Source organism: Meleagris gallopavo, chromosome 1, assembly GCF_000146605.3.
Source record: "Meleagris gallopavo isolate NT-WF06-2002-E0010 breed Aviagen turkey brand Nicholas breeding stock chromosome 1, Turkey_5.1, whole genome shotgun sequence".
Classification (NCBI taxonomy): domain Eukaryota; kingdom Metazoa; phylum Chordata; class Aves; order Galliformes; family Phasianidae; genus Meleagris; species Meleagris gallopavo.
The window spans coordinates 48,917,515-48,939,507 of NC_015011.2; the positions used below are offsets into that span (position 1 = coordinate 48,917,515).

At 48.8% G+C, this 21,993-nt stretch overlaps 1 protein-coding gene across 4 annotated transcripts; it reads right to left on the bottom strand.

Annotated features, from left to right (window-relative positions):
- Positions 1 to 4,882: 4,882 nt before the first annotated feature.
- Positions 4,883 to 21,993, bottom strand: MGAT3 (beta-1,4-mannosyl-glycoprotein 4-beta-N-acetylglucosaminyltransferase). Of its 4 annotated transcripts, XM_003202255.4 has the most exons (3): positions 12,795 to 14,143; positions 9,362 to 10,920; positions 4,883 to 7,558 (listed from the first exon to the last, which is right to left on the bottom strand). In XM_003202255.4, exons 1-2 carry the CDS (start codon positions 12,857 to 12,859, stop codon positions 9,411 to 9,413), a joined length of 1,575 nt encoding a protein of 524 aa, XP_003202303.2. In that variant the 5' UTR covers positions 12,860 to 14,143; the 3' UTR covers positions 4,883 to 7,558; positions 9,362 to 9,410. The 4 variants fall into 4 exon arrangements, with proteins under 4 accessions (XP_003202303.2, XP_010709132.1, XP_031410212.1 ...); XM_010710830.2 differs by lacking the exon at positions 12,795 to 14,143 and adding an exon at positions 21,383 to 21,993 and having other exon boundaries at positions 4,883 to 10,920; XM_031554352.1 differs by having other exon boundaries at positions 4,883 to 10,920.

A 21,993-nucleotide genomic window follows, 5' to 3' on the forward strand; every position in this document is an offset into this window, starting at 1 on the left:
TCGCATTCAGTGTGCCCCTTTGGTCTTGCAAAGTGGGCAGGTGCAAAGGCAGAGTGATGTGCATCCATTGCTTTCCCACTGCTGGACTGCTGACAGCATGCTGGGGTTATGAACTTGAATTCTGCCTGCAGACTGTGAAGCAACAGCCCCTTCGGTGCTTCCCAGCCCAGCCTACTCCTCTGTTGACCCCATGACACACAGTACCCATGCAGCCCTGGCGTAGGATGGACTTGTGCTGCTATGACAGGACGCTGACCCCTTGTCCCACTGCCTGCAGTGCTGCTCAGTGTCTGTCCAGGATGCCCTTTCTGCCTTTTGCCTCCCCATGGGCCCTCTGGGAAGGTGGTACCCCACAGTGGGCTGAGGGCCCCATGTCTTCAGCCTGCATCCCTGCAAAAAAGCCCTTTACTGCAGGCAGAGTAGAGAGTACACCTTCACTGTATGCTCAGAGAACAATAATGACTTTTGTTTCCCCAAACGACAAAGTGAGCTTGTGAAATATCAAAGGCAGCATGGGTTACAAGGCACAATAACCCAGGCTGTTACCTGGGCGTAAGGCCAGGTATACACCTTCCCTGTTTCTCCTGGGAGGCTCTGGAACCACGGCTTTGTTGCTGCTCTTTAGGAGCAGGGAAGATAGGTAGTGACCTGCCAGCACCATCTGAACGTGGGCGTAATATCCGTCATATCTTATCATAAAGAGACCTTTTGGACCAGTTCAACAGCTTTCTCTTTTGTGCTCCTAGTTCTTGAGCAATTGCAAAGAATAGTGGCATTTGTGCCCTAAATGGATGCTTTGCATCCTTCTGCATTTTTATGACTTTCCACGATCTGGCAGACTGGAATTTGGTGGAAGGAAAGAAAAAAAGAAAAAAAGGAAACAAACAAACAAATAAACAAAAAACAAAACAGGGTTGCTTTTAATAACATAGCAGAAATAATGATATCTTGCTCTTGCTTTCCATCTATGATGTGCCAGCAATGGAGAATAACCAAGGCTGGTGTTGATGGCTTCTTTCCACTGAATCCATCAGCTTTGATGTTGAACAAACAGCTGAGAAGGAACACAGGTGCTGAGGGAGGAGAGTCCGCTGCCTTTCAAGGTACATTCCTGACACACAGCCCAGACCCAACCTTCAGTCACAGCTTCAGAGAGCAGCTGGGGAGGAATTCTGGGGGTCTCTTTTTGCCAGGGGGAAGATAGGAAGAGCTCACAGCCCAGCTGCTTCCAAAGTAGGGCTTTCAGCCTCAATCCCTGGAGCCCAGGATCTGCATGCACTGAGCTGCCACCTCACCAAATTCACATTTTGTCCCATTAAATCATTTGTCCTCAGTTAGATTAATTTCTGTCCCATTTAGGGACATCTGTCTGGTTTGGGTTTTGCAGCAGTTTGACGTCCAGTCCTGGGCAACAACATGTGCCAAATCCTTTAAAAACACCGACAATCAAACAGAAGTGGGTGGATGTTTTCAACATTCCTTTATTTTTGCATGTGTGCCTGGTTCTTAGTAAGTGTCTGGGGAAAAAAAAATATATATATATATATATATATATATATATATATATGACTGATGATTTGTTGCTCTCTCTTTGGAAAAGGTCCAGACTGTAGAATAGGGCTAAAATGCCAGGAAAGAGCTTGCTGCATAGAGACAGGCTTACAAGGTCTGATTTTATGCATTTTCTGAGCAACACAGTTTCTTTAATTCGAGCTCCTGTAGAAGTCATTTCATATCTTTATTCGGCACAGCTTTGCCACTCTTCTCAGTTTTCCTTATTTTTAGAAAGGTGAAGTGTGGCTCCCAAATTAAATCATTACTGGGATGGATTTCAGCCAAGGGAGTCATGGTCTGAGCCGTAAGGCACAGGAAAGATAAGCAGAAGTGAAACAATGTGGGATTTTTTTATTTTTTATTTAATTTGGCAGAACGAGGGGAGAGATGGCCTTGAAAGATTTGTGGCTTTACATAGACATAATGTATTTCAAACAATGGTAAGGACTATGTTATCTCTCTTTGCTAGAAAGGAAAGAAAGAAAGAAAGAATGGAAGAAAGAAAAGCACACCCAGGAACATTTGAAACGTCAAGATTGCCAAATTTTCCTTAATTCCAAGAAAGCGTCTATGTTTGGAGTTCTCAGAGATGCTTACAGTAATGGCCCAAACACAGGCTGGAAGGGGCTGATCCTTACCCTTTGCTGACGTGCCTCTGCCTGCCACAAAGGCACCACTCGTGGCAGCCTGGCCCCCAGCCAGCTCCTCTCCCTAGCACTGCCATCCCTCGGGTCAGTGCCTTGCTTCAGTGACCCGGAGACCTTTCCCCAGATGGGACAGCTTTGCTCTGCTCTGCTCCTTGGATGCCATTTCGCAGTGATAGAGCAAAATTGGCTCCCATGAGATTTGCTGCAGCTGGGGTATGAGCATGCTGGTGAGCTACACAAACACGTACCAGTGCTGGAAGCAAGCACGTAGCTCCCTTCTGCCATCACTATGGCCAAATCCTCTCTGTCAGGGCACTGGCACCTGCAGCTGAGCACGGAGCTGCTCGACATGGCTGGGGTGGCTGTTCCCAGCTGCTGCCCCAGCTGAGCCACTAGGCTCAGGAAAAAGAGGCAAGCTAATAATTAAAAATCTACTGTCCATGTGAAACAGCTTATTAAGCTTTGCCCTTGTGCTGGGAACAAATGTATCTGAGCAACAAAAACAAACAGCCAGCAAGCCAGGCTCTTGGTATCCCCCTTTCCAACTCTTTAAGTGATGCTGTAAGTTTATATTAAAGTCATTTTGTTTCTAAGCACTCTGTTGTTTGGAAGCAGCGTGTCTATCCCCCACATCAGCAAAGCCTGGGCAGCCTGACCTGGTAGGTGGCAGCTCTGCCCAGGGCAGGAGTTGGAATTGAGTGGGCTTTAAGGTCCCCTTCAACCTGAGCCATTCAGTGATTCTGTGCCACATGCTCTGAACGTTCATGGTTCAATGCAATGTTTAAAGCTGCTTATCCATATCCAAGATGCAGGCTGTGTGTACCAAAATCCATTCCAATGCATTTTGAGGGATGCAGGGGCTGACTTTGAAAGAGGGCACAGCCATGTGTCCCCATGCTCAATTCACCAGCTCTGCAAACGTGCGTCCCCATCATGGACCAGTTCATGGAAGAGTTAATCCCTCCTCTAGCTCACATAGCAGAAACTGGTGCTTTCTCAGGGGAAAGGTCTTGGTGTTTGTCAATGTCTTTTCTTAAAATGTTGTAAGACATCAAGAAATACCATTTACATTGCTTCTTGATATAAATGTCAGGAAAAGATTTTGTACTAGAGGCAAGAAGAATCCATGTGAGAACCTTTGACCAAGTCAACTCTCATTTTTTAAACTGTCTTCCTAAGTTGCCATGGGCCCAAGCAGTCAGACTTGTCTTTCCTTTTTGAAAACCTGCAAGTTCATAGAGTTTTTGGTGACCACCTATTTTTAGAATACTCCCTATTAGGGTGCAAAAATACAGCAACCAGTAGGAATGCTAAAAATTCTTCATATAAAATGTTATCTGTTAATTTTGAGCGTGTGTTCATTCCAGGCTCTTTGCTCCAGAAAGGAGAACAGAAGCAGAAGTAAGGCATCAGTGATAGATGATGAAATTCCAGTTTGATGGAAAGCCTCTCACAAGGGGGAAAATAAAAGCATCAGAAGGCTGTAGAAGAAAGGAAGAAGAGAAAATGGATCTTGATCCCTACAACAACCTGAAAGGAAGTTGTAGTGAAGTGGAGTTGGCCTCTTCTCCCATGTAGCAGTGATATGCTGAGAGGGAATGGCCCCAAGGTGCACCAGGGGAGGCTCAGGTTGGGTGTTAGGAAAAACAACTTATCTAAAAGAGCAGTACTGCAGTGGCACAGACTGATAGGGAGGTGGTGGAGTCACCGTCCCGGGAGGTGGTGGAGTCACCATCCCTGGAGGTGTTCCAGAACCGTGCGGATGTGACACAGTTGGTAGGCATGGTGGGGATGGGCTGACGGTTGGACTTTGTGATCTTAGAGGTCTTTTCCAACCTCAGTGATTCTGTGATTCAATCTAAGAATCATAAGGAAACTAGCCAATAATGTCTACTTTTGTTGTCTCTCACTGAGACCAGGAACAAACTCAAAGCACAAGGCACTTAAAAACACTTAAAAATGAAATAGTTGCAGATTCCACAGGAGCTCCTGAAGGTCCCTTGCCAAAGCCAATGATGAGACCAGATGCTCAGGAGGATTCAGGGCAAGACCAGGTTTTGATAGGGAGTAATGAGAACAGCCAAAATTACCCTAGATGGCTTTAAAAATAAGCCAAGGAGGTCATGCTCTCTCACACACTGCACAGAAAACGAGCAATGAGAGAGACGTTTCTGTAGTGGAAAGGTTTCAGCTGAGGCTCCAGGTTTTCCATGGCTTCATTTGAAAGTGAGGACATGAAGGGACAGGGCATGGTGGAATGTGACTATTTTGTGAGTGGTGATGCTGTGCTCCCCAGTCACATCCCCACATGTGCTTGTACTCACCCGACACACAGAATAGGGTTGCCTTGGGCACAGGAGTCATCCCTCAAAGCACTGGGGCTGCCCCTCAACCTCCCTCCTACAACCTCAGTCCCACTGAGGAAGGAAGCAGCAACCTCCCGTGCTCAGAAATAAAAGCTACCACACACATGCCTTGGTTTCCTTTCAGACTTTGTAATTTTTTTTAATTATTATTATTTTTATTATTTCCTCCTTTTAAGCATCCCTTTAAGGGTGAAATGAAATCCAACCATTTACAGAGAAAATGATTTCAGAATGTACATTTGATTTATCCTTACAAAAAGTTCATTATTACTTGCTGTTTATAAATTACAGAGTGGAAAGGAGCTTTGCAGATTCTTTTTTTTTTCTTTTTCTTTTTTTTAATTGTTTTTTGGCAAGTCCACGCATTCTTTTGCCAATACAGTGTCCTGGGGCCACCCCAGTGGCAATACCACCAGCAGGTCCAGGTGGAACCCAGCATCAGTAGTGCTGTTGGGCCTCTTCCAGGACGATTCTGCATCACCATCCTCACAGGAAAGAAAAAAAAAACAATAGTGGCTTTGATTCTTAGTTTCAGAGCATTTCAGATCCCTTTTAAAGCCATTATCTGTAGTCCCCAATGCTTTAGATGTTGGTATATAGCATCAGAAACAGCTCTCCTTCGTGCTGGAGTCAAGCCACTCCTGACATCTCCAGCTCCCCCTCTTTTTCATTAAGAGCAGATTCATCCAATGTCTCAGAAATCAGAAGGAGATTTTTTTGGTGGAGAGGGGAAACGCAGCAATAGAGGGATTTGGGATCCATTCTACCATACTTTTCTCGCTTCTCACCAAGGCTTGAGGTCAGTGAGGCCAGGATGAGCCATCCCTTCCCTCTTCACCACCAGTGTTCGCTAACAGGACCAGGAGTGACTCCCGACACGTCTTCACAGTGCAGAGGCATAGCAGCCACGGAGTGCTGGCAGGAGTAGTGGGACAAGAAGAGACACTGCCACCCCATAAGGACACACCAAGAGGCACCAGGGGAACAAATACCTGTTCTGCACTGACCCTGCCCCCACCCTGACTCATAAGTTACCTGGAGGCCACAAGGTCCCCTTCCTTTATCCAGCACAGAGGCACAAAGAACAGGCTGCACAACAGCAAACACCTCAGCAGGACACAGGGATCAGAGAAAGCAACAGTGAGAGCAGACTGTTGAGTGTGTTGTCCTTCATGCAGGCACAACCCCATCCCATCCCTTGCTGGGTATACTGCACCACCTCACTGCCTTTGTTCCTCTGAAGGGGCAGAGGCATTAGCCCACATCCTCTCCTTCACCTGGGAAGGAGGAGGAAGAGAAGCTCCTCCTCAAAGCCACGCATGGGCACAAAGGAAGTAGAGCAGAGTTGGGCAGAAAGAAGGGCAAAGTATAGGGATGCACCAATTACAGGTAACACCAATTAATCTGAAGGTGGAAAGGTTCTGGAGAAGAAAAAGCACACAGCTGTGGGGAAAGGTTGGTGAACCACGGGCAACGTTGGTCCCAGAAGGACAGTGGGCTCATGGCTTCGCTGCAACAACCAGTCCTGGGGCAGAATGGGATTTGGTTTTCAGTTCATCCCTTTCTAAACTTCATTGTCTGGCTCAGACAGGGATGGCTGAGGGCAAGCCACCATCTTGGGAAATCGCTGTGCAGAAGTCATCGTGCTTATCCCCATCCCTCACGGGAGGCGATGGAAGACTTTTAATGACAAGCACTCCAACTCCCTAAGGATAATAAACACAGGGCTTACAGAAACAACAGGAACATTAACTGGTTTGGCCTTAAATCAAAACACTGGATGATTCTTGAGAAAGAAAAAGAAAAAATGCATTTCAGCTGTGAAGTCCCTTCCCCCATCCACAACAGAAGCCTGTTTTAAATTTGATTTCCTAAGAATAAGGAAATGGAGACATCCAGGAGGTGGACCGGGCCAGAGTCGTGCAGAAGAGCCCCACTGCTGCTCTCGCCTGTTCCAGTGGGACCTTCTCAGAAGGGAGAGGAGTGGAACAATGGAGCAAATAATTGAAGAGAGGGGAGGGAAGGGAGCAGGCTGAACTTTGGGAATAGGAGATGCTGATAACTGCAGTTACAGCTTATCTGAATCTCCTGAGATGAAAACCATACCCCAGTGATGAAAACACAACTTGCAATGCACTAAAAATCCCCACGGGAGCCCATGTATGGGAAGGGCTGGTAAGATGGGAGAGGCTGCTGCCACTGCAGATCAGATGGGGCAGCCTCAGCATGCGTGCGCTTCAGCCTGTTTTTCATGGGGCTCTGCTGTTCCCAAAGCACCCATGCAATGACTGACTTCTCTCTTGTCTTCAGGAATGCCTGACCTGAGGCTTGTGTTGCTGTCACCAAGGTAAGGCGATGCCTGAATGTAGGTCCTAGATTTAAAATGAGGAATAGCTTCTTCCCTTTTTACTTTTCAAGTTACTGCTACCAAATCCCTTGTGTCAATACACTGGGCTCTCCTCTGGCTATCCCTGGGGAAAGCTCTCATGCAGAATTATCAGTGCTATCGCTCTAATCTTGCTAAAAGTGACTCCTCCTTTCTCATCTGAGCCATCTGAGCCCTGATTTCTCTACAGTCTCCCCCTGCCTAAGACCTCCCTGTGACCGTGGCAAAATTCCCTCCTGCATCAACAAGACTGAGTTCGGCACAACCACAGCTTCTCTTTGAGGGGAGAGCATTCCACTCACCAATCCTTCTCCTGCTCAGTTCTCAAAGGGAATTTCCTCTTCTTGGGAGACACATCACAAAGGAAAACAGCGACACATATACTAAAAAGAACACAAAAAAAACAAAACAAAACAACAAGAAAAGCGGGGATCCCTCAGTTCTTCCAAGCAGGCATTGTGGCACGTGAGATGGGGGTGAAGGAACTAAGATGAACTCCAACTCAGTTTGATCAGAAAAACGACATTCATCTTTCTGTTCAAATTTAATTCTTCTTAGGAAACCAAATTATCTTTCCTGATGCTTTTCACTTCTCTAGAAGCAAACTGAAAAGAGAGAAACAGAGATAGGAATGGAGTGCAATGGAGAGAATGAGATAGATGACATAGGAATATGAAGCCCTGATGGAGCGAGTTGAGGTCAGTGGAAACCCTCTTCTTCCAGCTGGCCTGATGGCAGGGTCACTCTTCATTATGACAACATTCTCCTCCTCCACATGATCCTCACTTATTTGTTTGGAAGAAGAGCCAAATATTTCCACTGTAAGGCCAACAGAGCACATTCATGTTTTTCTCCCTCTTCCCATCACAGTGTGGGCTCTGGGCACCCTGTCAAGCCATCTGCTAAGGAAGGGTGGTGAGGGTGGAGATGCCAATCTGCTTCCTCAATGAGCTGAACCAGTCTACTACAGCAACAGGCTAATCTTGGCTACCCATCAGTGACCAGCTCTGTGTGGACACTGGCTCATCAGCTGCAAGGAATGTCATTCTACATCTCCTCTACTCTGCATGGCCTCATCTGCACAGCCCAGGCTGCGGATTGCATGATTGTCCAAGAAAAGTCTTCTGGCTCCAGAGGGATTCTACCCACAGCTCCATTCTCCACAAGCTCCCAGTGGGTCCTGTGCCTCGACATGCTTTGTGTTTCCCCACAACACCCATCGGTGACTCAGAACTTTGCCCTTCTCCTCTCATTTCCCCCATGGCAAGAAGAAATAGCCAGCACATGTAAACAGAATCCTTGCAGCAGGCACAGCCCACAAGGGTGCAAAGGCAGCCAGAGAGGCATGTAAGAGCTCCACATGGCACACCCTGCTATGAAGAGCTGATGCTCTCCCCAAAATGTCATCCATGACAAGATAGATCACAGCTTACGGATGCCACCATTTCCTGAAAATACGCACACCACCCAAGACCAACTTTGACCCCTCCCCTCCCAACACCAGTAACAAACACCCACGTGCATACCAGAACCATGCATGTTAGCACTCATGCACATAGGAAACCATGCACTTGTAAACATATACTCCCACCATCTGATTTAGTCCCCTGCAGCTTATCCCAGACCCAAACAAAGCACATGCTGCAGGGAAGATGCTTCAGCCCCTGTGGAGCAAGCCAGTGCAGCATTGTGGGGGCAGGGTGAAAGGGGAGTAAACAGAAAGAGGAAAGAAAAAATAAAAGTAAAAATAAAAAAATTGGCTTTCTTCTCTGCTTCCCACCTGCCTGCTTCAGGTCTGGTAGAGCATCAGGCCAAGAGAAGCCGTGGACAGATATATTAAAATTTGTGGGAGGAGGCAGCGTGTAGGGGAGAACACCTTGGAAGCAAAGGATTTGCCTTCCACAAAATATTTTGAACACAGAGGTATAAAAAAAAAATGCATACTGAGATGCTTTTGCACATTCACTCATCCAAAAAATGCCTGTGACACACCTCTGCACACGTGACCCCTTGCATCGCTTTGTGCCTGCTGACTCAAACACTCAATGAACAGCTCAGGCTCACATCTGTGCTTGTTCCGATCCACAACAGATGAAGGTGGATGGGAACAGCTGCCCTCTCTCCTCAGGAAGCCCTCCCAGCCCCCCAAGGAGGAAGTCCCACTAGCTGGATGCAGCAAGTCTCTCCAGCCAGCAGAAAGGTCCAGAAGATGCAGGGAGGTCTTTATGCTACTGCCCACACCTCTCCCCTCCTCCTGACCAGGTCTCCCTTCATTTGTCTAAGGAATTTGTCCCCAGGCATCACCCTGGGAAAAAGGGAAGGGAGGGAGGACAGAGACCATGGAGAAATGGCACATCCCATCTGGAATCAAAGAAAACAAAAAAGAAAGGAACAGACAAACACTCAACTCTTTCCCTTTGTCATGAAGTTCTGATTTCCCACATGAGTCCAGCGATCTCAACCAGCACCCTCTGCTTTTCGGTACGGGTTCTCCAGCAAGTAGTGGAATTGCTGGTAGTTCTTGAGCAGATACTTGGGAGCATACATGTGCTCCTTGGGGTCAGCAGGGGGATATTCCTGCGTCGTACCATCAAACCAGCCACCAGTCCGGATCAGCTCCCGGATATAATTGAGGTCTCGTTTATCCTCGTAATCACCCCAACGGGGGAAGTCCCCATTCTGGGCCGACACCAGTTTGAAGTAGATCCCCTCTGGAGTGAAACACCAGGAGCAGTGCCAGCCAGCAAAGTGGAGGGGGCTGCCCAGTGACCACTGCACCAGGATATGTCCCGTGCTGTTCTCATACTGCCGGAAGCCAGGCATGGTGTAGTATTCACGGCGCCGCAGACGGATCCCATCAGTAGCATAGACAGCCTGGAGCATCCCCATAGTGCAGCCTGAGACCACCTCCAAGGTGCCCGGTTGCTTCCAGAAGAAGCCGTAGAGAGACTTGCGCATGTGAAAGGCGAAGGGTTCCGTCCAGCCGTCGTAGAGCTTGAGGAAGAGCACGCCATCACGAGCTGGGATCTCATCAGCATCATCGATGATGAAGACATCATCTGGGCGCAGGTTGCGGAGGCGAGAGACACCATCTCGGGTAAGGAAGGTGCGCAGGTAATCGTCAGCGATCCAGCCATCCTGGCGCCCACCAGCAGGGAAGTGGTCCAGGAAGACATAGAGCACTTTGTGGCGGATGTACTCATAGGAACCGTTGAGGAGCATCTCGCGGAACTTGAGGGGCCGTGGCTCTCCGTAGGCTGTGAAGTTCGATTCACACACCACAAAGACATCCACCACATCTCCCAGCTCGTGGAAGCGGACATCCAGCAGGTCAAACTCATGGTTGATGTTGATAGCGTTGATGACCCGCCGGGGGATCTCCCGTGGCACCAGGCGGTCCTTGGTGGGCAGGTTGGAGTACTGGACCACGGTGGGAACGCCACAGCTGGGGCCGTGCCAGCCTGGCAAGCACACACACTCCACCCACTTGCGCCGCTTGGTCCCACCGGCGCTCAGCGGCTTGCGAGCAGGACGCCCTGAGGCCGCACCATCTGCGCGCTCCTCCGGCCGCCCTCCCACTGGTGGCTTCTCCAACACCTTGGTACCTGGTTTAAAGCAGACACCACCGGCTTTGGTTCGGACAAAATATTCCGTCGTGTCTTCCGGCAGCACAAACTCGACTTTGTGCAGCTCTTCGCTGGCTCTGCTGGGTGGCAGGGGCTGGAGCAAGGGAGAGTGGGAGTACAGGGGTGTGCGGAGGAACTCTGCACCCCCCGGCTCAGGGCTAACCTGTGGCGTGACGGGGGCATTGTTCCAGAAGAAGCTGGAGACGAGGTTGGGGCTAAGTGAAGCCAGGTCCCGGGGGAAGGTGACATAGGAAAGGGCCTTCAGGAAGTGCAAGAAGGAGATGAGGCAGAGACCAGCCATGCAGAGAGTCAGAAAGAGCTTATGGCGTCTCATCTTCATCCTGTGGAAAAGCCATGAAAAGGAAAGTCACGTTCGGGAATTACCAGGGTGCAAAAAAGCTTGCTAGTGGTAGGAAAATAGGCTGGGGATGCTACAAAGCAGGTCCAAACTCAGCATGCATCTATCAAGACTTGAACCCAAACCAAATCCCCTACACTCTGACATTTTTAGTGGGCCTTTTGCTTTGGATGGGTTATACCAAGCTGAACCTCCTCTAGAGACTTATAGTCTCACAAAGAGAGGAAAGGTGCTGGCGATGGGGTAGAAAGATGAGAAATCTGCAACAAGAGGAGTTCACTATCCAGTGAGGCACTGCACTTAGCACATTTGTCCCCACTCACTGATGGGAACAAATAAACACAGGCCTTGAGTCAGGGAAGATGAAGAGAGAGCAGGTGAGCAAGAGGGATGAGAGGGAGTACAGGGTATGCAGCTGAAACCCAGCCAGCATAAGAAAGGCAGTCTTAAGGGATTGAGCTTATAGCCAGGCTGCCAGGACCAGGAAAACACCTACGCTTCTCAGATCTTTCCAGTGTTTACTCACAACACACACCTTAAAAACCCCTTGTTCCTAAGAAATGCTAGCCAAGTTTGTACGGGAAATAGAGAAAAAGTGTTAAGATTTTCGCTTTTATTCACCTCCCATCCCTCTGTGCCCACTATGTTTCCAGCTTTCTCCCTTTGCTTTTCATCTTCTGTGGATCAGATGCTGAGGGTTTTTTTGCATGTGTATAAAGGTGGCTATAAAAACTGCCTAGCTGTCTCTGCTGGCAATATAGTGCTGTCACGATGGATCCACATCAGGCTAGCAAAGAGCCAGCAGTCCTCAGCCCTTTCTTCAGAACAAATAAAAAAAAAAAAAAGCCTTCATTCTCTCCCTATACCACCTCCCCTCTGCCAGTCCGTGCTGGGAACGCAGAGCTGCTGTCAGGCAGAAAAGTGATTGAAGACTACAATCCAGAAAAAGGAAGAAGAGAAAATAAAAAAGGAAGAAAAAAACCAACCTCACCCAACACTTCACCAGGCAGAACAAGGAAAGGCAGCTGCATGCTGCTGCTTAGGGAAGGTTGAGGCAAACAGGCAAGGGAACAAGGTGACCTAAACACCCTTGGCAAGGTGGAGGCTCTCCCCCCAAAATCGCAAAACCCTCCATGCCCAGGAAACCCACCAGCTTGCTCCCGACATGTTCCGATGCGTTCCTCAATGGCAGCTCTCCACCATGGTATGGCGCTCAAACATGTGCCTCAGTGTCTCCTCCCTCGGCTAAAGGTCCCCATGACAGGTGTGCCACATCCCATGCTATTGCTTATAAACCCCACACAGCCCTCAGAGGCAGCCCAAGCTCTCGGCCCCATGCCAGGGTGCTCCCCTTTCCCAGCCTGGCACTTCCCACAGCCCACGTGCATCCTGGATGGGAGCAGAGTGGAGAAGCGTCCAGCCCACCCAAGGGGAACGAGCGAAATACAACAGGTCACGTTTACTGATTAACTTGGGGAGAACTTAACGCTGAAGGGAAAAGCCATAAATGTAGGCAGATGGCAACCACTCAAAGGAAATCATATCTGGCCGCCTACCGAGGGCTCCAACATGGACTTTGATAGAAAGGTTGTCCACGTTCATATCTTACAGTTCAGCAGCAAGCGTTTCTAGAAGCTTCGCTGTTGCCTTTTTAGTGACATTTTTAGGACATTTGCCAATGTCATCCCCTGCATTCTGGCTGTGGCAACTTCCTTATTGATGGGGTTATTTCATCTTAAAAACAGAGACTGTAAGCCTGAAGCCAATGGAAGAGTTACAGGGTTTACTTTTGATATATTTTGACACAGCACAGTGGAGGAACCCACCACGGCCATAGCCTAGCTCACAAAAGGCTACCTTTGTGGTGATCCAGCGATGGAGGGCCTGGTGCTGTTCCCTTCTCTGAAGCTGTAAAGGACCATCTTGCTCTTCCTCAGGTGTTCTTCCTGGAGCTAAAGCAAGAGGCTATGGAAACCCAATGGCATCTCATTGTGCCCAGAGAATTTTATCTTAAAGTCTTTGTTATTGTCCTTCAGGAGCAGTAGGACCACCCACAATATCAAGAAGGAGTATCTGGCACCTCTTCCTTCTACTCCACCAATTTTGCTCCGTCCTGACATATGGGGAAGAGAAGAATAAAAGGAATCTGGAAAGACAGCAAGCAGAGGCTGCTGGAAGACATCCCTTGCTGGTACATTAGTGCAGCTTTCTCCAGTTGAGCATCCTGTACTTCCTCCAAGGTGTTACCTCTGGACATCAGGTCACCAAGGCTCAGGTGAGATGAAGGGCTGCCTTGTTCCAGTAAGGCTCCAGTTCCTACAGGACACAAATGCATGGCAGCCAACATCCTCTGAGTTGGCCCAGCACACAGGACAAGTGCTGGAGGAGTCACATTCAGCAGGTCTTCATCTTCTTCCCAGATGACCTTAATCCTCCACATGCCATGGGAAACTCCCTAACAGAAGTTGTAGCTCCTGACATTTAACAAACTGCTTCACTTTCCAGGCTCTGGTGTGCCACGTCGACCTAGCAGGACACGCAGTTTGAAGAAGCAGAGCTTATTTTCATCACTTGACATTTGCATACATCACTGTCCATCAGGCTCAGCACAAGCTCTGCAGCTCCTCAGCCCATGCACGGCTGCACTGCCTCTCCATTATCGCAGCCTGCCCTACAGCTCTGCCAAAGCAAGCTAGCCCTGCAGTACCCTCTGCTGTTCTGCTGCCGACATTTCCCAGGAGGCAGTTTTCACTGCTCAGTTGCCTTTGTGAAGGAATGGAAACATGAACCCACTCCTTATCCCTTCTTAAAAGGAGGGAAGCAAAGAATAAAGCTGTGTCCTCTTCAAAAAACTCTACCCTGGGAACCACCTCCGTTCTCACATGCCAGGGATTCCTCTGCCAGGGAGTGGAGAGCTCATCCACCCCTGGGTGGGCTGAGACGCTGAGAGCCATCCGTCACGTATCCCTTCCCATATCATCTGATCAGCACTGCAGGAAAAGATGTGCTTTGAGCAGTGGCTAATTGGAGACAAAGGCCAGCAGGGGAGGAAAGCGTTATTACCCACCTTCCCCATCCAGAACATTTATGTGTAGCTGAAATGAGGAAGGAGGTGCTGGGCAAGGAGACATCTCAGCTTGTCATAAGGAACCCCAGCTGCTCTGGCACAAAGCAGCCATCAGTTACTCGGAACACAGAAAAGAGCAAGAGGAGAGATTTCCCTTATGACAATTTTGAGTGAGGAGGGGAAAAAAAAAAAAGTGAAGAGAGATCAAGTTACCGTCAGGTTAAAACAACAGCATGAAAAATAAAAGCTTTAATGTGCAAGCAGAAGAAAAAGCTAGGAAGGGCACGGACAGCTAGCTCCTTTCAAAGCTTAGGGAACATGCAGTTATAAACAGCTTCAGGAGCATTCAGTCTCAGCAAGAGGAGCCGAAAGTTCCTCTTTGAAAGGGACAACCTTGGTATTTTCTTGCATGAAGATGCACGTCTCTGCCATGCAAGGGAATGGCTTTCAGAGGAGGAGAGCTAGAAATGGTTCGCATATGAGTTATCCCCAGGCACCTGTTACAGTTTTACTTTGCCATTATATCAAGTAACCGGTTGATTTATACCATCTTGAAATCATATCCTGATTTCAAGGAGCTGGAGAAAGATATGCACAGCTAAGAGCTGGCAATTCACCAGTCCTAATGTTCTCCTCTGGAGGACGCTGGCAAAGGGCCATACAACAGGGCACTGTGTGCACAATACCCAGTCTCTGGGGCACTAGCACTTCCTCAGTGCTAAGTCTGCCTTTCATTCCCCTACTCCCAGAGCATCATACATCATCAGGGTCACAGTATCTCAAAACACTAAAATCTCAAACTGCTTTTGATCTGCAAATAGCAACAGAAAGAAGAACTACTATTTGTTTGCAACAGAAATGCAACGAGCTCAAGAACAGCAGGGCTGTGCTTTGCTTAAGGATAAGAAGAGAAGATTATCCTGCAAAGCTGGGCAGCAGGGAAAGTGAAGAGAAGCATGAATGTAGCAGAAGTTAGGTAGGGCTCAGCATTTCCCTCACGTGAAAGATGCCTTGATGTTATCAGGGACTGCAAGCTACAAGGATGTTAGCAGGAAGTTTCTTGCAGGGTCACAGTACAAGGTGGTTGGAACATAGGCAGGCCCATATCTTCCATCTACATTCCAAGGATGGAATACAATATTCTTCCACCATCTTCGTTACTAGCTACTGCCCACAGTGCTAATGCAAAGCAGCAATACCTCATCCTATGCATTTCCTTTGCAACTCTGAGGCAATTGACCACATGGTGCCACTGACTTGCTGCCAGCACAACCAGCTGGAGCGAGCCGTCAGCACAGTTACCCTTCCAGTGAGGTCAGGCAAAGGGAGAACTTAATTATCTTCTTTTCCTTTCAACAAGGGGGCAAACAGAAAGATTTGTTCAAGGCTAGTCGGGATGGAGGCTGTGCAAACCGATCTATTGCCTGGTTGGTAGCCCTGGCCATGGCAGGGGGTTGGAACTGGATGATCCTTGAGGTCTCTTCCAACCTGAGCCTTTCTATGATTCCGTGATTCTATGATAAGGTGTCTGCTCTCAGTCAGGTGTTACCACAGCAGTTGGCTTCCAGAGTTGCCATCTCCTCACCAATGGGAGTCATCAAAGCAGGAAGGAAGATGGATGAAAAAAAGAAAACTGAAGGAATGAGTCTATACAAGGCCAAGGTAAGGCTGTTCAGAACACAACTGAAAAACCAAGGCGCTGTTTCCCCTTCCCACTGAAGGAGAACACATGCCATACATGATAAGCACAAACAGAGTTTATGCACAAGGCTTTGCAATGCCTCAACTAATCAGTAGCATCGGCAGTGAAAAAGAAAGGCTTCTCCTCCTCCTCTGTGCACTCTTATAAGAGACCAAAGTGCTCCAAGCCAGCAGCTATGATCTGGTACATAAAGAAACTAAAATGGATGCAACGTAGAGACCCGAGCTTTTTGCATTTTGTGTCTGCCCAGCTCTTCACCCTTCAGAGGAGCATTTACCTTTGGACTCCATACATTCTGTGGTCTTCCATTGTTTTGACTGCTTTTACCTGTCTTGCCCTGCTCTTTAGTGGGAAGCCTTGGCTATTTTAGATACCACATCTTCTGCAACAGCAAGATAGAATCATATAATATCCCGAATTGGAAGGGATGCACAAGGAGCATCGAGTCCAACTTGACAGCTAAATAGTCTGCAACAACACAGCTCTCAACTTTCAGAACACAGCGTATGGGACCTGGAGATAAAATGGTCTTTGTTGACAGCATTCTGTCTCAAGACTGATCTTTCAGAAGTCACCAGAATAAACCAACATCTAAACACCTTCAGAGTCCATTATAAAACCCTTCACTTGAACAGATTGTTCTTACTGTAACTACCATAATACTAATAGCAGCATAATTATATAATTCTCCAGCCCCCGGTTTAAAAGAAGATCAGCTCAAAGAAGACTGAAAAACTCTACTGAAATCCAATAACGGCCTACGAGACACCAATTTAATTTTATCCAAGAACTACTTGGCCATCACAAGGGTATAGTACTGCATGCTAAAGAAAACTTCAAGCTGGATTTCTAACTCCATGGGAATCTAACAAATATTCTTCTCAGTATCCTTCAGCCGTACTAGGCTCCCTTGTAACTAATGTTCTCTCTCTAACCAAAGCCAGTCCCACCATAGGGATTTCCATGATTCTAGAGATGCCTCAGCACGCTCTGATCCTTCAGATGCTCTCAGAAAGCACAATTTTGATTTCTCAGCACCACTAGGCTAAGCATTCTTTCCACTAAAGGGAAAATAGCACTTTTGTCCTCTTCTCTCCTTCACTTACGCCTGATATCCTGGAAGGACTCTTCCTCAGCCTCCTCACAAGATCTAGTTTCCTGAAGAGTGTTGTGATGACTCTGCACGCTGCATCACCACTTGGCCCCAAAATCAGGTCCCAGGACACGTGCTCACATACATACACACACACCCAAGGATGCAAAGCCTTTCTGCCAGCCAAACACAGTGCTGCTGCTCCTTGCTTCACATGTGCAGTGGTTATGGGAACACAAAATGGAGTCTGCTAGTTCAGTTGCTTTCTGACTGGTTCCTTACAAGGACGGAATGCTCCATCATGAATCCAAAAGGAAACAGGGACGAGACTACACAAAAGCAACTTCTGTCCTCAGGGAGGCTGAGGCCATGGGATAATCAAAGAAGTATGTGAGAATTCTCAGCTAGTCTCGATGTATTGCAGACAGGGACAGGACACGGCCACTTTGAGGATAAAAAACTATGCTTTCAAAGACCAAGCAGTGCATTATGGAAGCAAGGAAGTGGTTTCATAGGTTCTCACTCTTCACTCACCACCTTCACGGCTCACCACCCCTAGGCTGTCAGTATAAAAGTTCACATTGAAAATCCAAATCAGCAGCCAATCTGAGTTAAAAATAAACTTCAAGAGAAGTGCCTAAGGATGAGAATAAGCGGCTGACAGCAGAAACTTCCTGGATGACAGCTATTCACCTCTCACCAAAGCTGTTGCATCATATAGTTGCATCCTCAGACACTCAAAGGGACAAGCCACTTTTTGAGCAGGGTTCGTCTAACCAAGACTCCAGTGAGGCTCCCAGTCAACTGCTGTGAGCTAGTCAGTTTCTGGAAGCATCAGGGAAGAAGAACATCTCAAGGACAGATCTGGAAGACAAAGTGCTTTCAAAGCAGACCCTGGTAGGCAGTCCACATATGCTGAGCAAGTCAAGAATCCCAAGAATAGCACCAAAATGAGCAACCAAGATTGAACTCAGAGCTGAGGGCACGTGGCAGTCGTGCACCAGATCATACAAGAAAGAAGCACCTGATGCCACAGTTCCACTGTGCTTAGTTCGCAGGCCCAGTGGCAGGAATAAACCACACTGCCTTTGGTTATTTGTGAAGTGAGTGGCAGTTGTTTGTATGTCCCCAGAATAAAAGCCCTCCAAATCAGACTGAGAAGGTGACTCATTAAGACCCAGAAAGACAATAAATAATGAGAGGCCATAGAGCAGCAGTAAGACCCTAGTGACCACAGGGAAGAGTCGGCCCTCCATCCCCGCCTTCCTTCCTCCCCCATCCATCACCAACCACTTGGGGTTTGGCAGGGCGCTCACTTTCCCACAGTAGCTGATCTATTACTCTTCGGAAAAGCGTTCCCAGCCCCTTCCTTCCCCTCCCTTCAGGCCACAGGGGTCCCCCACTTGGCAGCCCCCAGATCCCCCTCTTCTCTGAATGTCTGGTGACCAGCCAACCCCATGCAGAAAGCATTAACCCCTCTTCACCGGGAGCAGCCAGAGAAACTTGACTCCACACTGAGAGCTTTCTCTGGGTGTCTCCCTCTCCTCCTCTATTTCCTACCCCCAATTCCCTCCCACACCCCATTCTCCCCCCTTTTGCTTCTCAAAAACCAACTCCAGCCCCGGGAGTGTTGCATCTTCCCAAGAATGCTACACAAACCCATGGGAATTTTCCTTGGACCAAGAACAGACCCTTATTTATTTGTCTCTTCTGCCTTTGTTCCTCATTTCCTCTTTCAAGACTTAGGCAAGACCTCGACGCAGTGCCGCCCGGATCCCCCGCTGCCACTTCACTTTGTTATTATTTTCAGGAGGAGAGCGCTGATAGGCAGAGAGCTCTTCAATGCCTTGCCCCAAGGCAGGAGCGAATCAGCCCAGACACCCACCTCCGGGCTGGGCAAAGGGCACGGGGCTCTGCAGAGCACCTCGGGCTCCAGCACACAGAGACAACCCCCTGCCCGCGTAATCCTTCTGACTGCAGCACGACAGCCCTTCGGATTAAATCTGCACAAATCAAATCGTGGGTAACGGCTCTATGCCGGTAACAGGCATATGGCACCATGAAGAGGGGCAGTTTCCCGGAATGAAATCAAAAGCCTCCTAATGCACTTAGCTCAGGGTCACATAAATCTCTCTTCTGCCTCCCGCAGAGGGCTGGATCTTGTTTACAGGCGTTGCAGCAGGCCTGGGTCTCAACAATATGTTTATTTCTCTGTACAAACATTCCTTTTCACAAAGCAAAGCAGTGTCCTGATCCTCAGATTAAGCTGAGCAGAGAGGACTATGGAGCACATCTTTGGAGAAAGAGAGCTTGTTGTCATCAGTGAAGACAAATGCCATAGTGGACATCACGTGGGCTGCTGCTGTAACACTTCTCTTCCCACTCTTCGGCATTATGAGGCTGCACCTCAAGTGCTCTGTTCAGTTCTGAGCCCTTCACTACAGGAAAGACATGGAAGTGCTGGAGTGTGTCCAGAGAAGGGCAGCGGAGCTGTGAGGGGTCTGGAGCACAAATCTGATGGGGAGCGGCTGAGGGAACTGGGGTTGTTCAGTCTGGAGAAGAGGAGCTCAGGGGAGACCTCACTGCTCTCTTCAAGAGACTGTAAGGAGGTTGTGGTGAGGTGGGGGTCAGCCTCTGCTCACAGGTAACAGTGATAGGATGAGAGGTAATGGCCTCACGTTGTGCTGGGGGAGGTTCAGGTTGGATATTGGGGAAAATGTTCTTCTCAGGAAGAGCAGTGCTGCAGTGGTACAAGCTGCACAGGGAGGTGGTGGAGTCACCATCCCTGGAGGTGTTCCAGAACTGTGTGGATGTGGCACTGAGGACGTGGTCAGTGGGCATGGTGGGGGTGGGCTGGCCATTGGACTAGGTGATCTTAGAGATCTTTTCCAACATTAAAGATTCTGTGATTCTTCCCCAAGACCGCTTTATGTCTTGGAGAAGGGTGAAGAGGAAAGCAAGGCTTTGTCTCAGGCTGAGACCTAAGTGGAACCAAACAGCTCATTGCAAGGATGTCTGGTGGTTATCTGGCCAGCCCCTTCCCAACGCAAAAACCACAAACTTACAGCACGCAGATAAAAACAGGGAAGCTGAACCCTTCGGTTCAACAGTACAACACAGGGCAGTTAATGCTCAACCTCTTGATCACAGACCAAGTTCCTCTTCCCTTTATGTATTCAGGGACATAAACATTTATTTTGAATTCTGTTTCTGAGAAGTTAGCTGCCTGCACAGCCATGCCAGAAAGAAAGAAGAGGAAGGCACTAAAATCTCTTTTCTCAACACTCCATGGGGAACAGGAAGGAGGTGCAGGGCAGAGGGGACCACAGTCACACTTTGAACACCTTGCAAAATCTGACTTACTGCTAAGAAACACTTAGGACAGGACTGCATGGTCTTTCAACAAAGAAAAGGTTTCAAGCATCTGAATATTTCAGAATCATAGAATCATTAAGGTTGGAGAAGACTTCTAAGATCATCTAGTCCAACCATCCACCTAGCACCAATATTACCCTGCAACGTCCATCCCAGCTCCACTGCACTGGCCTGTAATTGAGTCAGGGACCAGATCCAAGCATCAGATTCACCATCTCCAGCCTGACATCATCTCCTCACTGCAAGGACAGCGCTCTGAGCTCAGGGAGGCCATGCCACAGAGATGCTCCACACTTGAACGATGCAGAAAGTGAAACTGCATTTTTTTATTTTTTTATTTTTTTTCTTTCAACGAGAGCATCCGCAGGGCAATTCAGCTGCATCAGGACACATGCAGACAAACAGGGCCAGAAAGGAAACCCACAGCACTTCCTCACTGTTCAGTGATAGAACCTGGATGCCTGACAAACACCCTTCCCTCCCCCCCAGTGCTCACGGGAAGCAAGAAGACTCTGTTCCAGAGCACAATGGCACCATAAATAATTCAAGAGACTGCTAAATTATGCAGAAGCAATTCCATCATCCCCCCCCCGGCCAGGCTGGGTGCAGGTGTGGTCAACCCTTCCTCCAAAAGTTGCTGCGAGATGGGGAATTTGAGGCCACGGAGGCTCAGTGCCAATGGCGCATATACGGGAACACAGTGACCACTTGCATCACATAACAGCACGACAGGAGGTATTTGGGGACACCCAATAGGGAAACAGCCATTTCTTTGGGCCACCTCTTCTCCAGAGACCTCACACAGTCCTAGGAGGGAAGCAGGACCCGCAGTTCTCCCAGGCTGCGTAGGACAGCGAGGCAGAGGGAGAGGAGCTGTGGGGCAGGCATAGAGGAACGGAGCGTGTTCAAAGAGGAAGCAGCTTGTACTGATCACTCTAGGGCAATGCTCACCCAACCCACCCTTGTTTGCCTGCCCCGCACTGCACAGGCACAGGGCTTATCCGCAGCCCCTACCTCTTCCAGCTCCTGCAGGCTCTGTGCTGTGGCTGTACCCAACATGCTCTGTCTGCAGGAAGCTCTATCCTCCTCCTCCTCCTCCCCAGTGTCCAGCTTCCCCCAGAAGCATCCACACTGGCAGAGGAGGAACTGAAAGCACTGCCATTGCCCTCGCTTCAGCCTCAACTGAAAATCACAGGGCTGCAGCTTACCTTTCTCTTCCTCCTTAAAGGACTCTGCATCAGGGAGCGGGGCTCCCTTCAGTGCCACGCTGCTGTCTGCTGGGCTCCACTATCTGACAGCCAAAACAGGGGATGCTAACGCAGATAAAGTCAGCGGAGCAGCTCCCTGCGTTAGACAGAAGCTGCTGAAGGCGTTCCGCAGCGGCACACATTTGCATTGGTCTCTCGGTCTGCCTCAAATCCGATTGCTGCGGTGCTGCTATCATGCAAAGCACATGCAAAGCAACACCCCCACAGACTGAAAGACCCAGAGGAGTGGATGGCAGAGTGACTGTGCTCACTAACCCCGGCCCAACCTGCAAGGATTGGCACAACGGCAGGATACTACTAGGAAAAAACAGCAGATGGAAAGGGAAGCAATTGAGTGAGGCAGCGTGGAAGTGGCAACCCCCAGCTCAGCCATGGGGCACTCCCCAGGGCCAGCATCATGCTCCCCAAACTGCCTGAGCACCCCACTCCTGACCCTGCAGCCCCACCATGCATGGTCACGGTGGGTCAGTGGTTGGACTAGATGATCCTAGAGGTCTTTTTCAATCTCCATGATGGTATGATTGTCTACAGGCAGGGCTGATAGCCTGAAC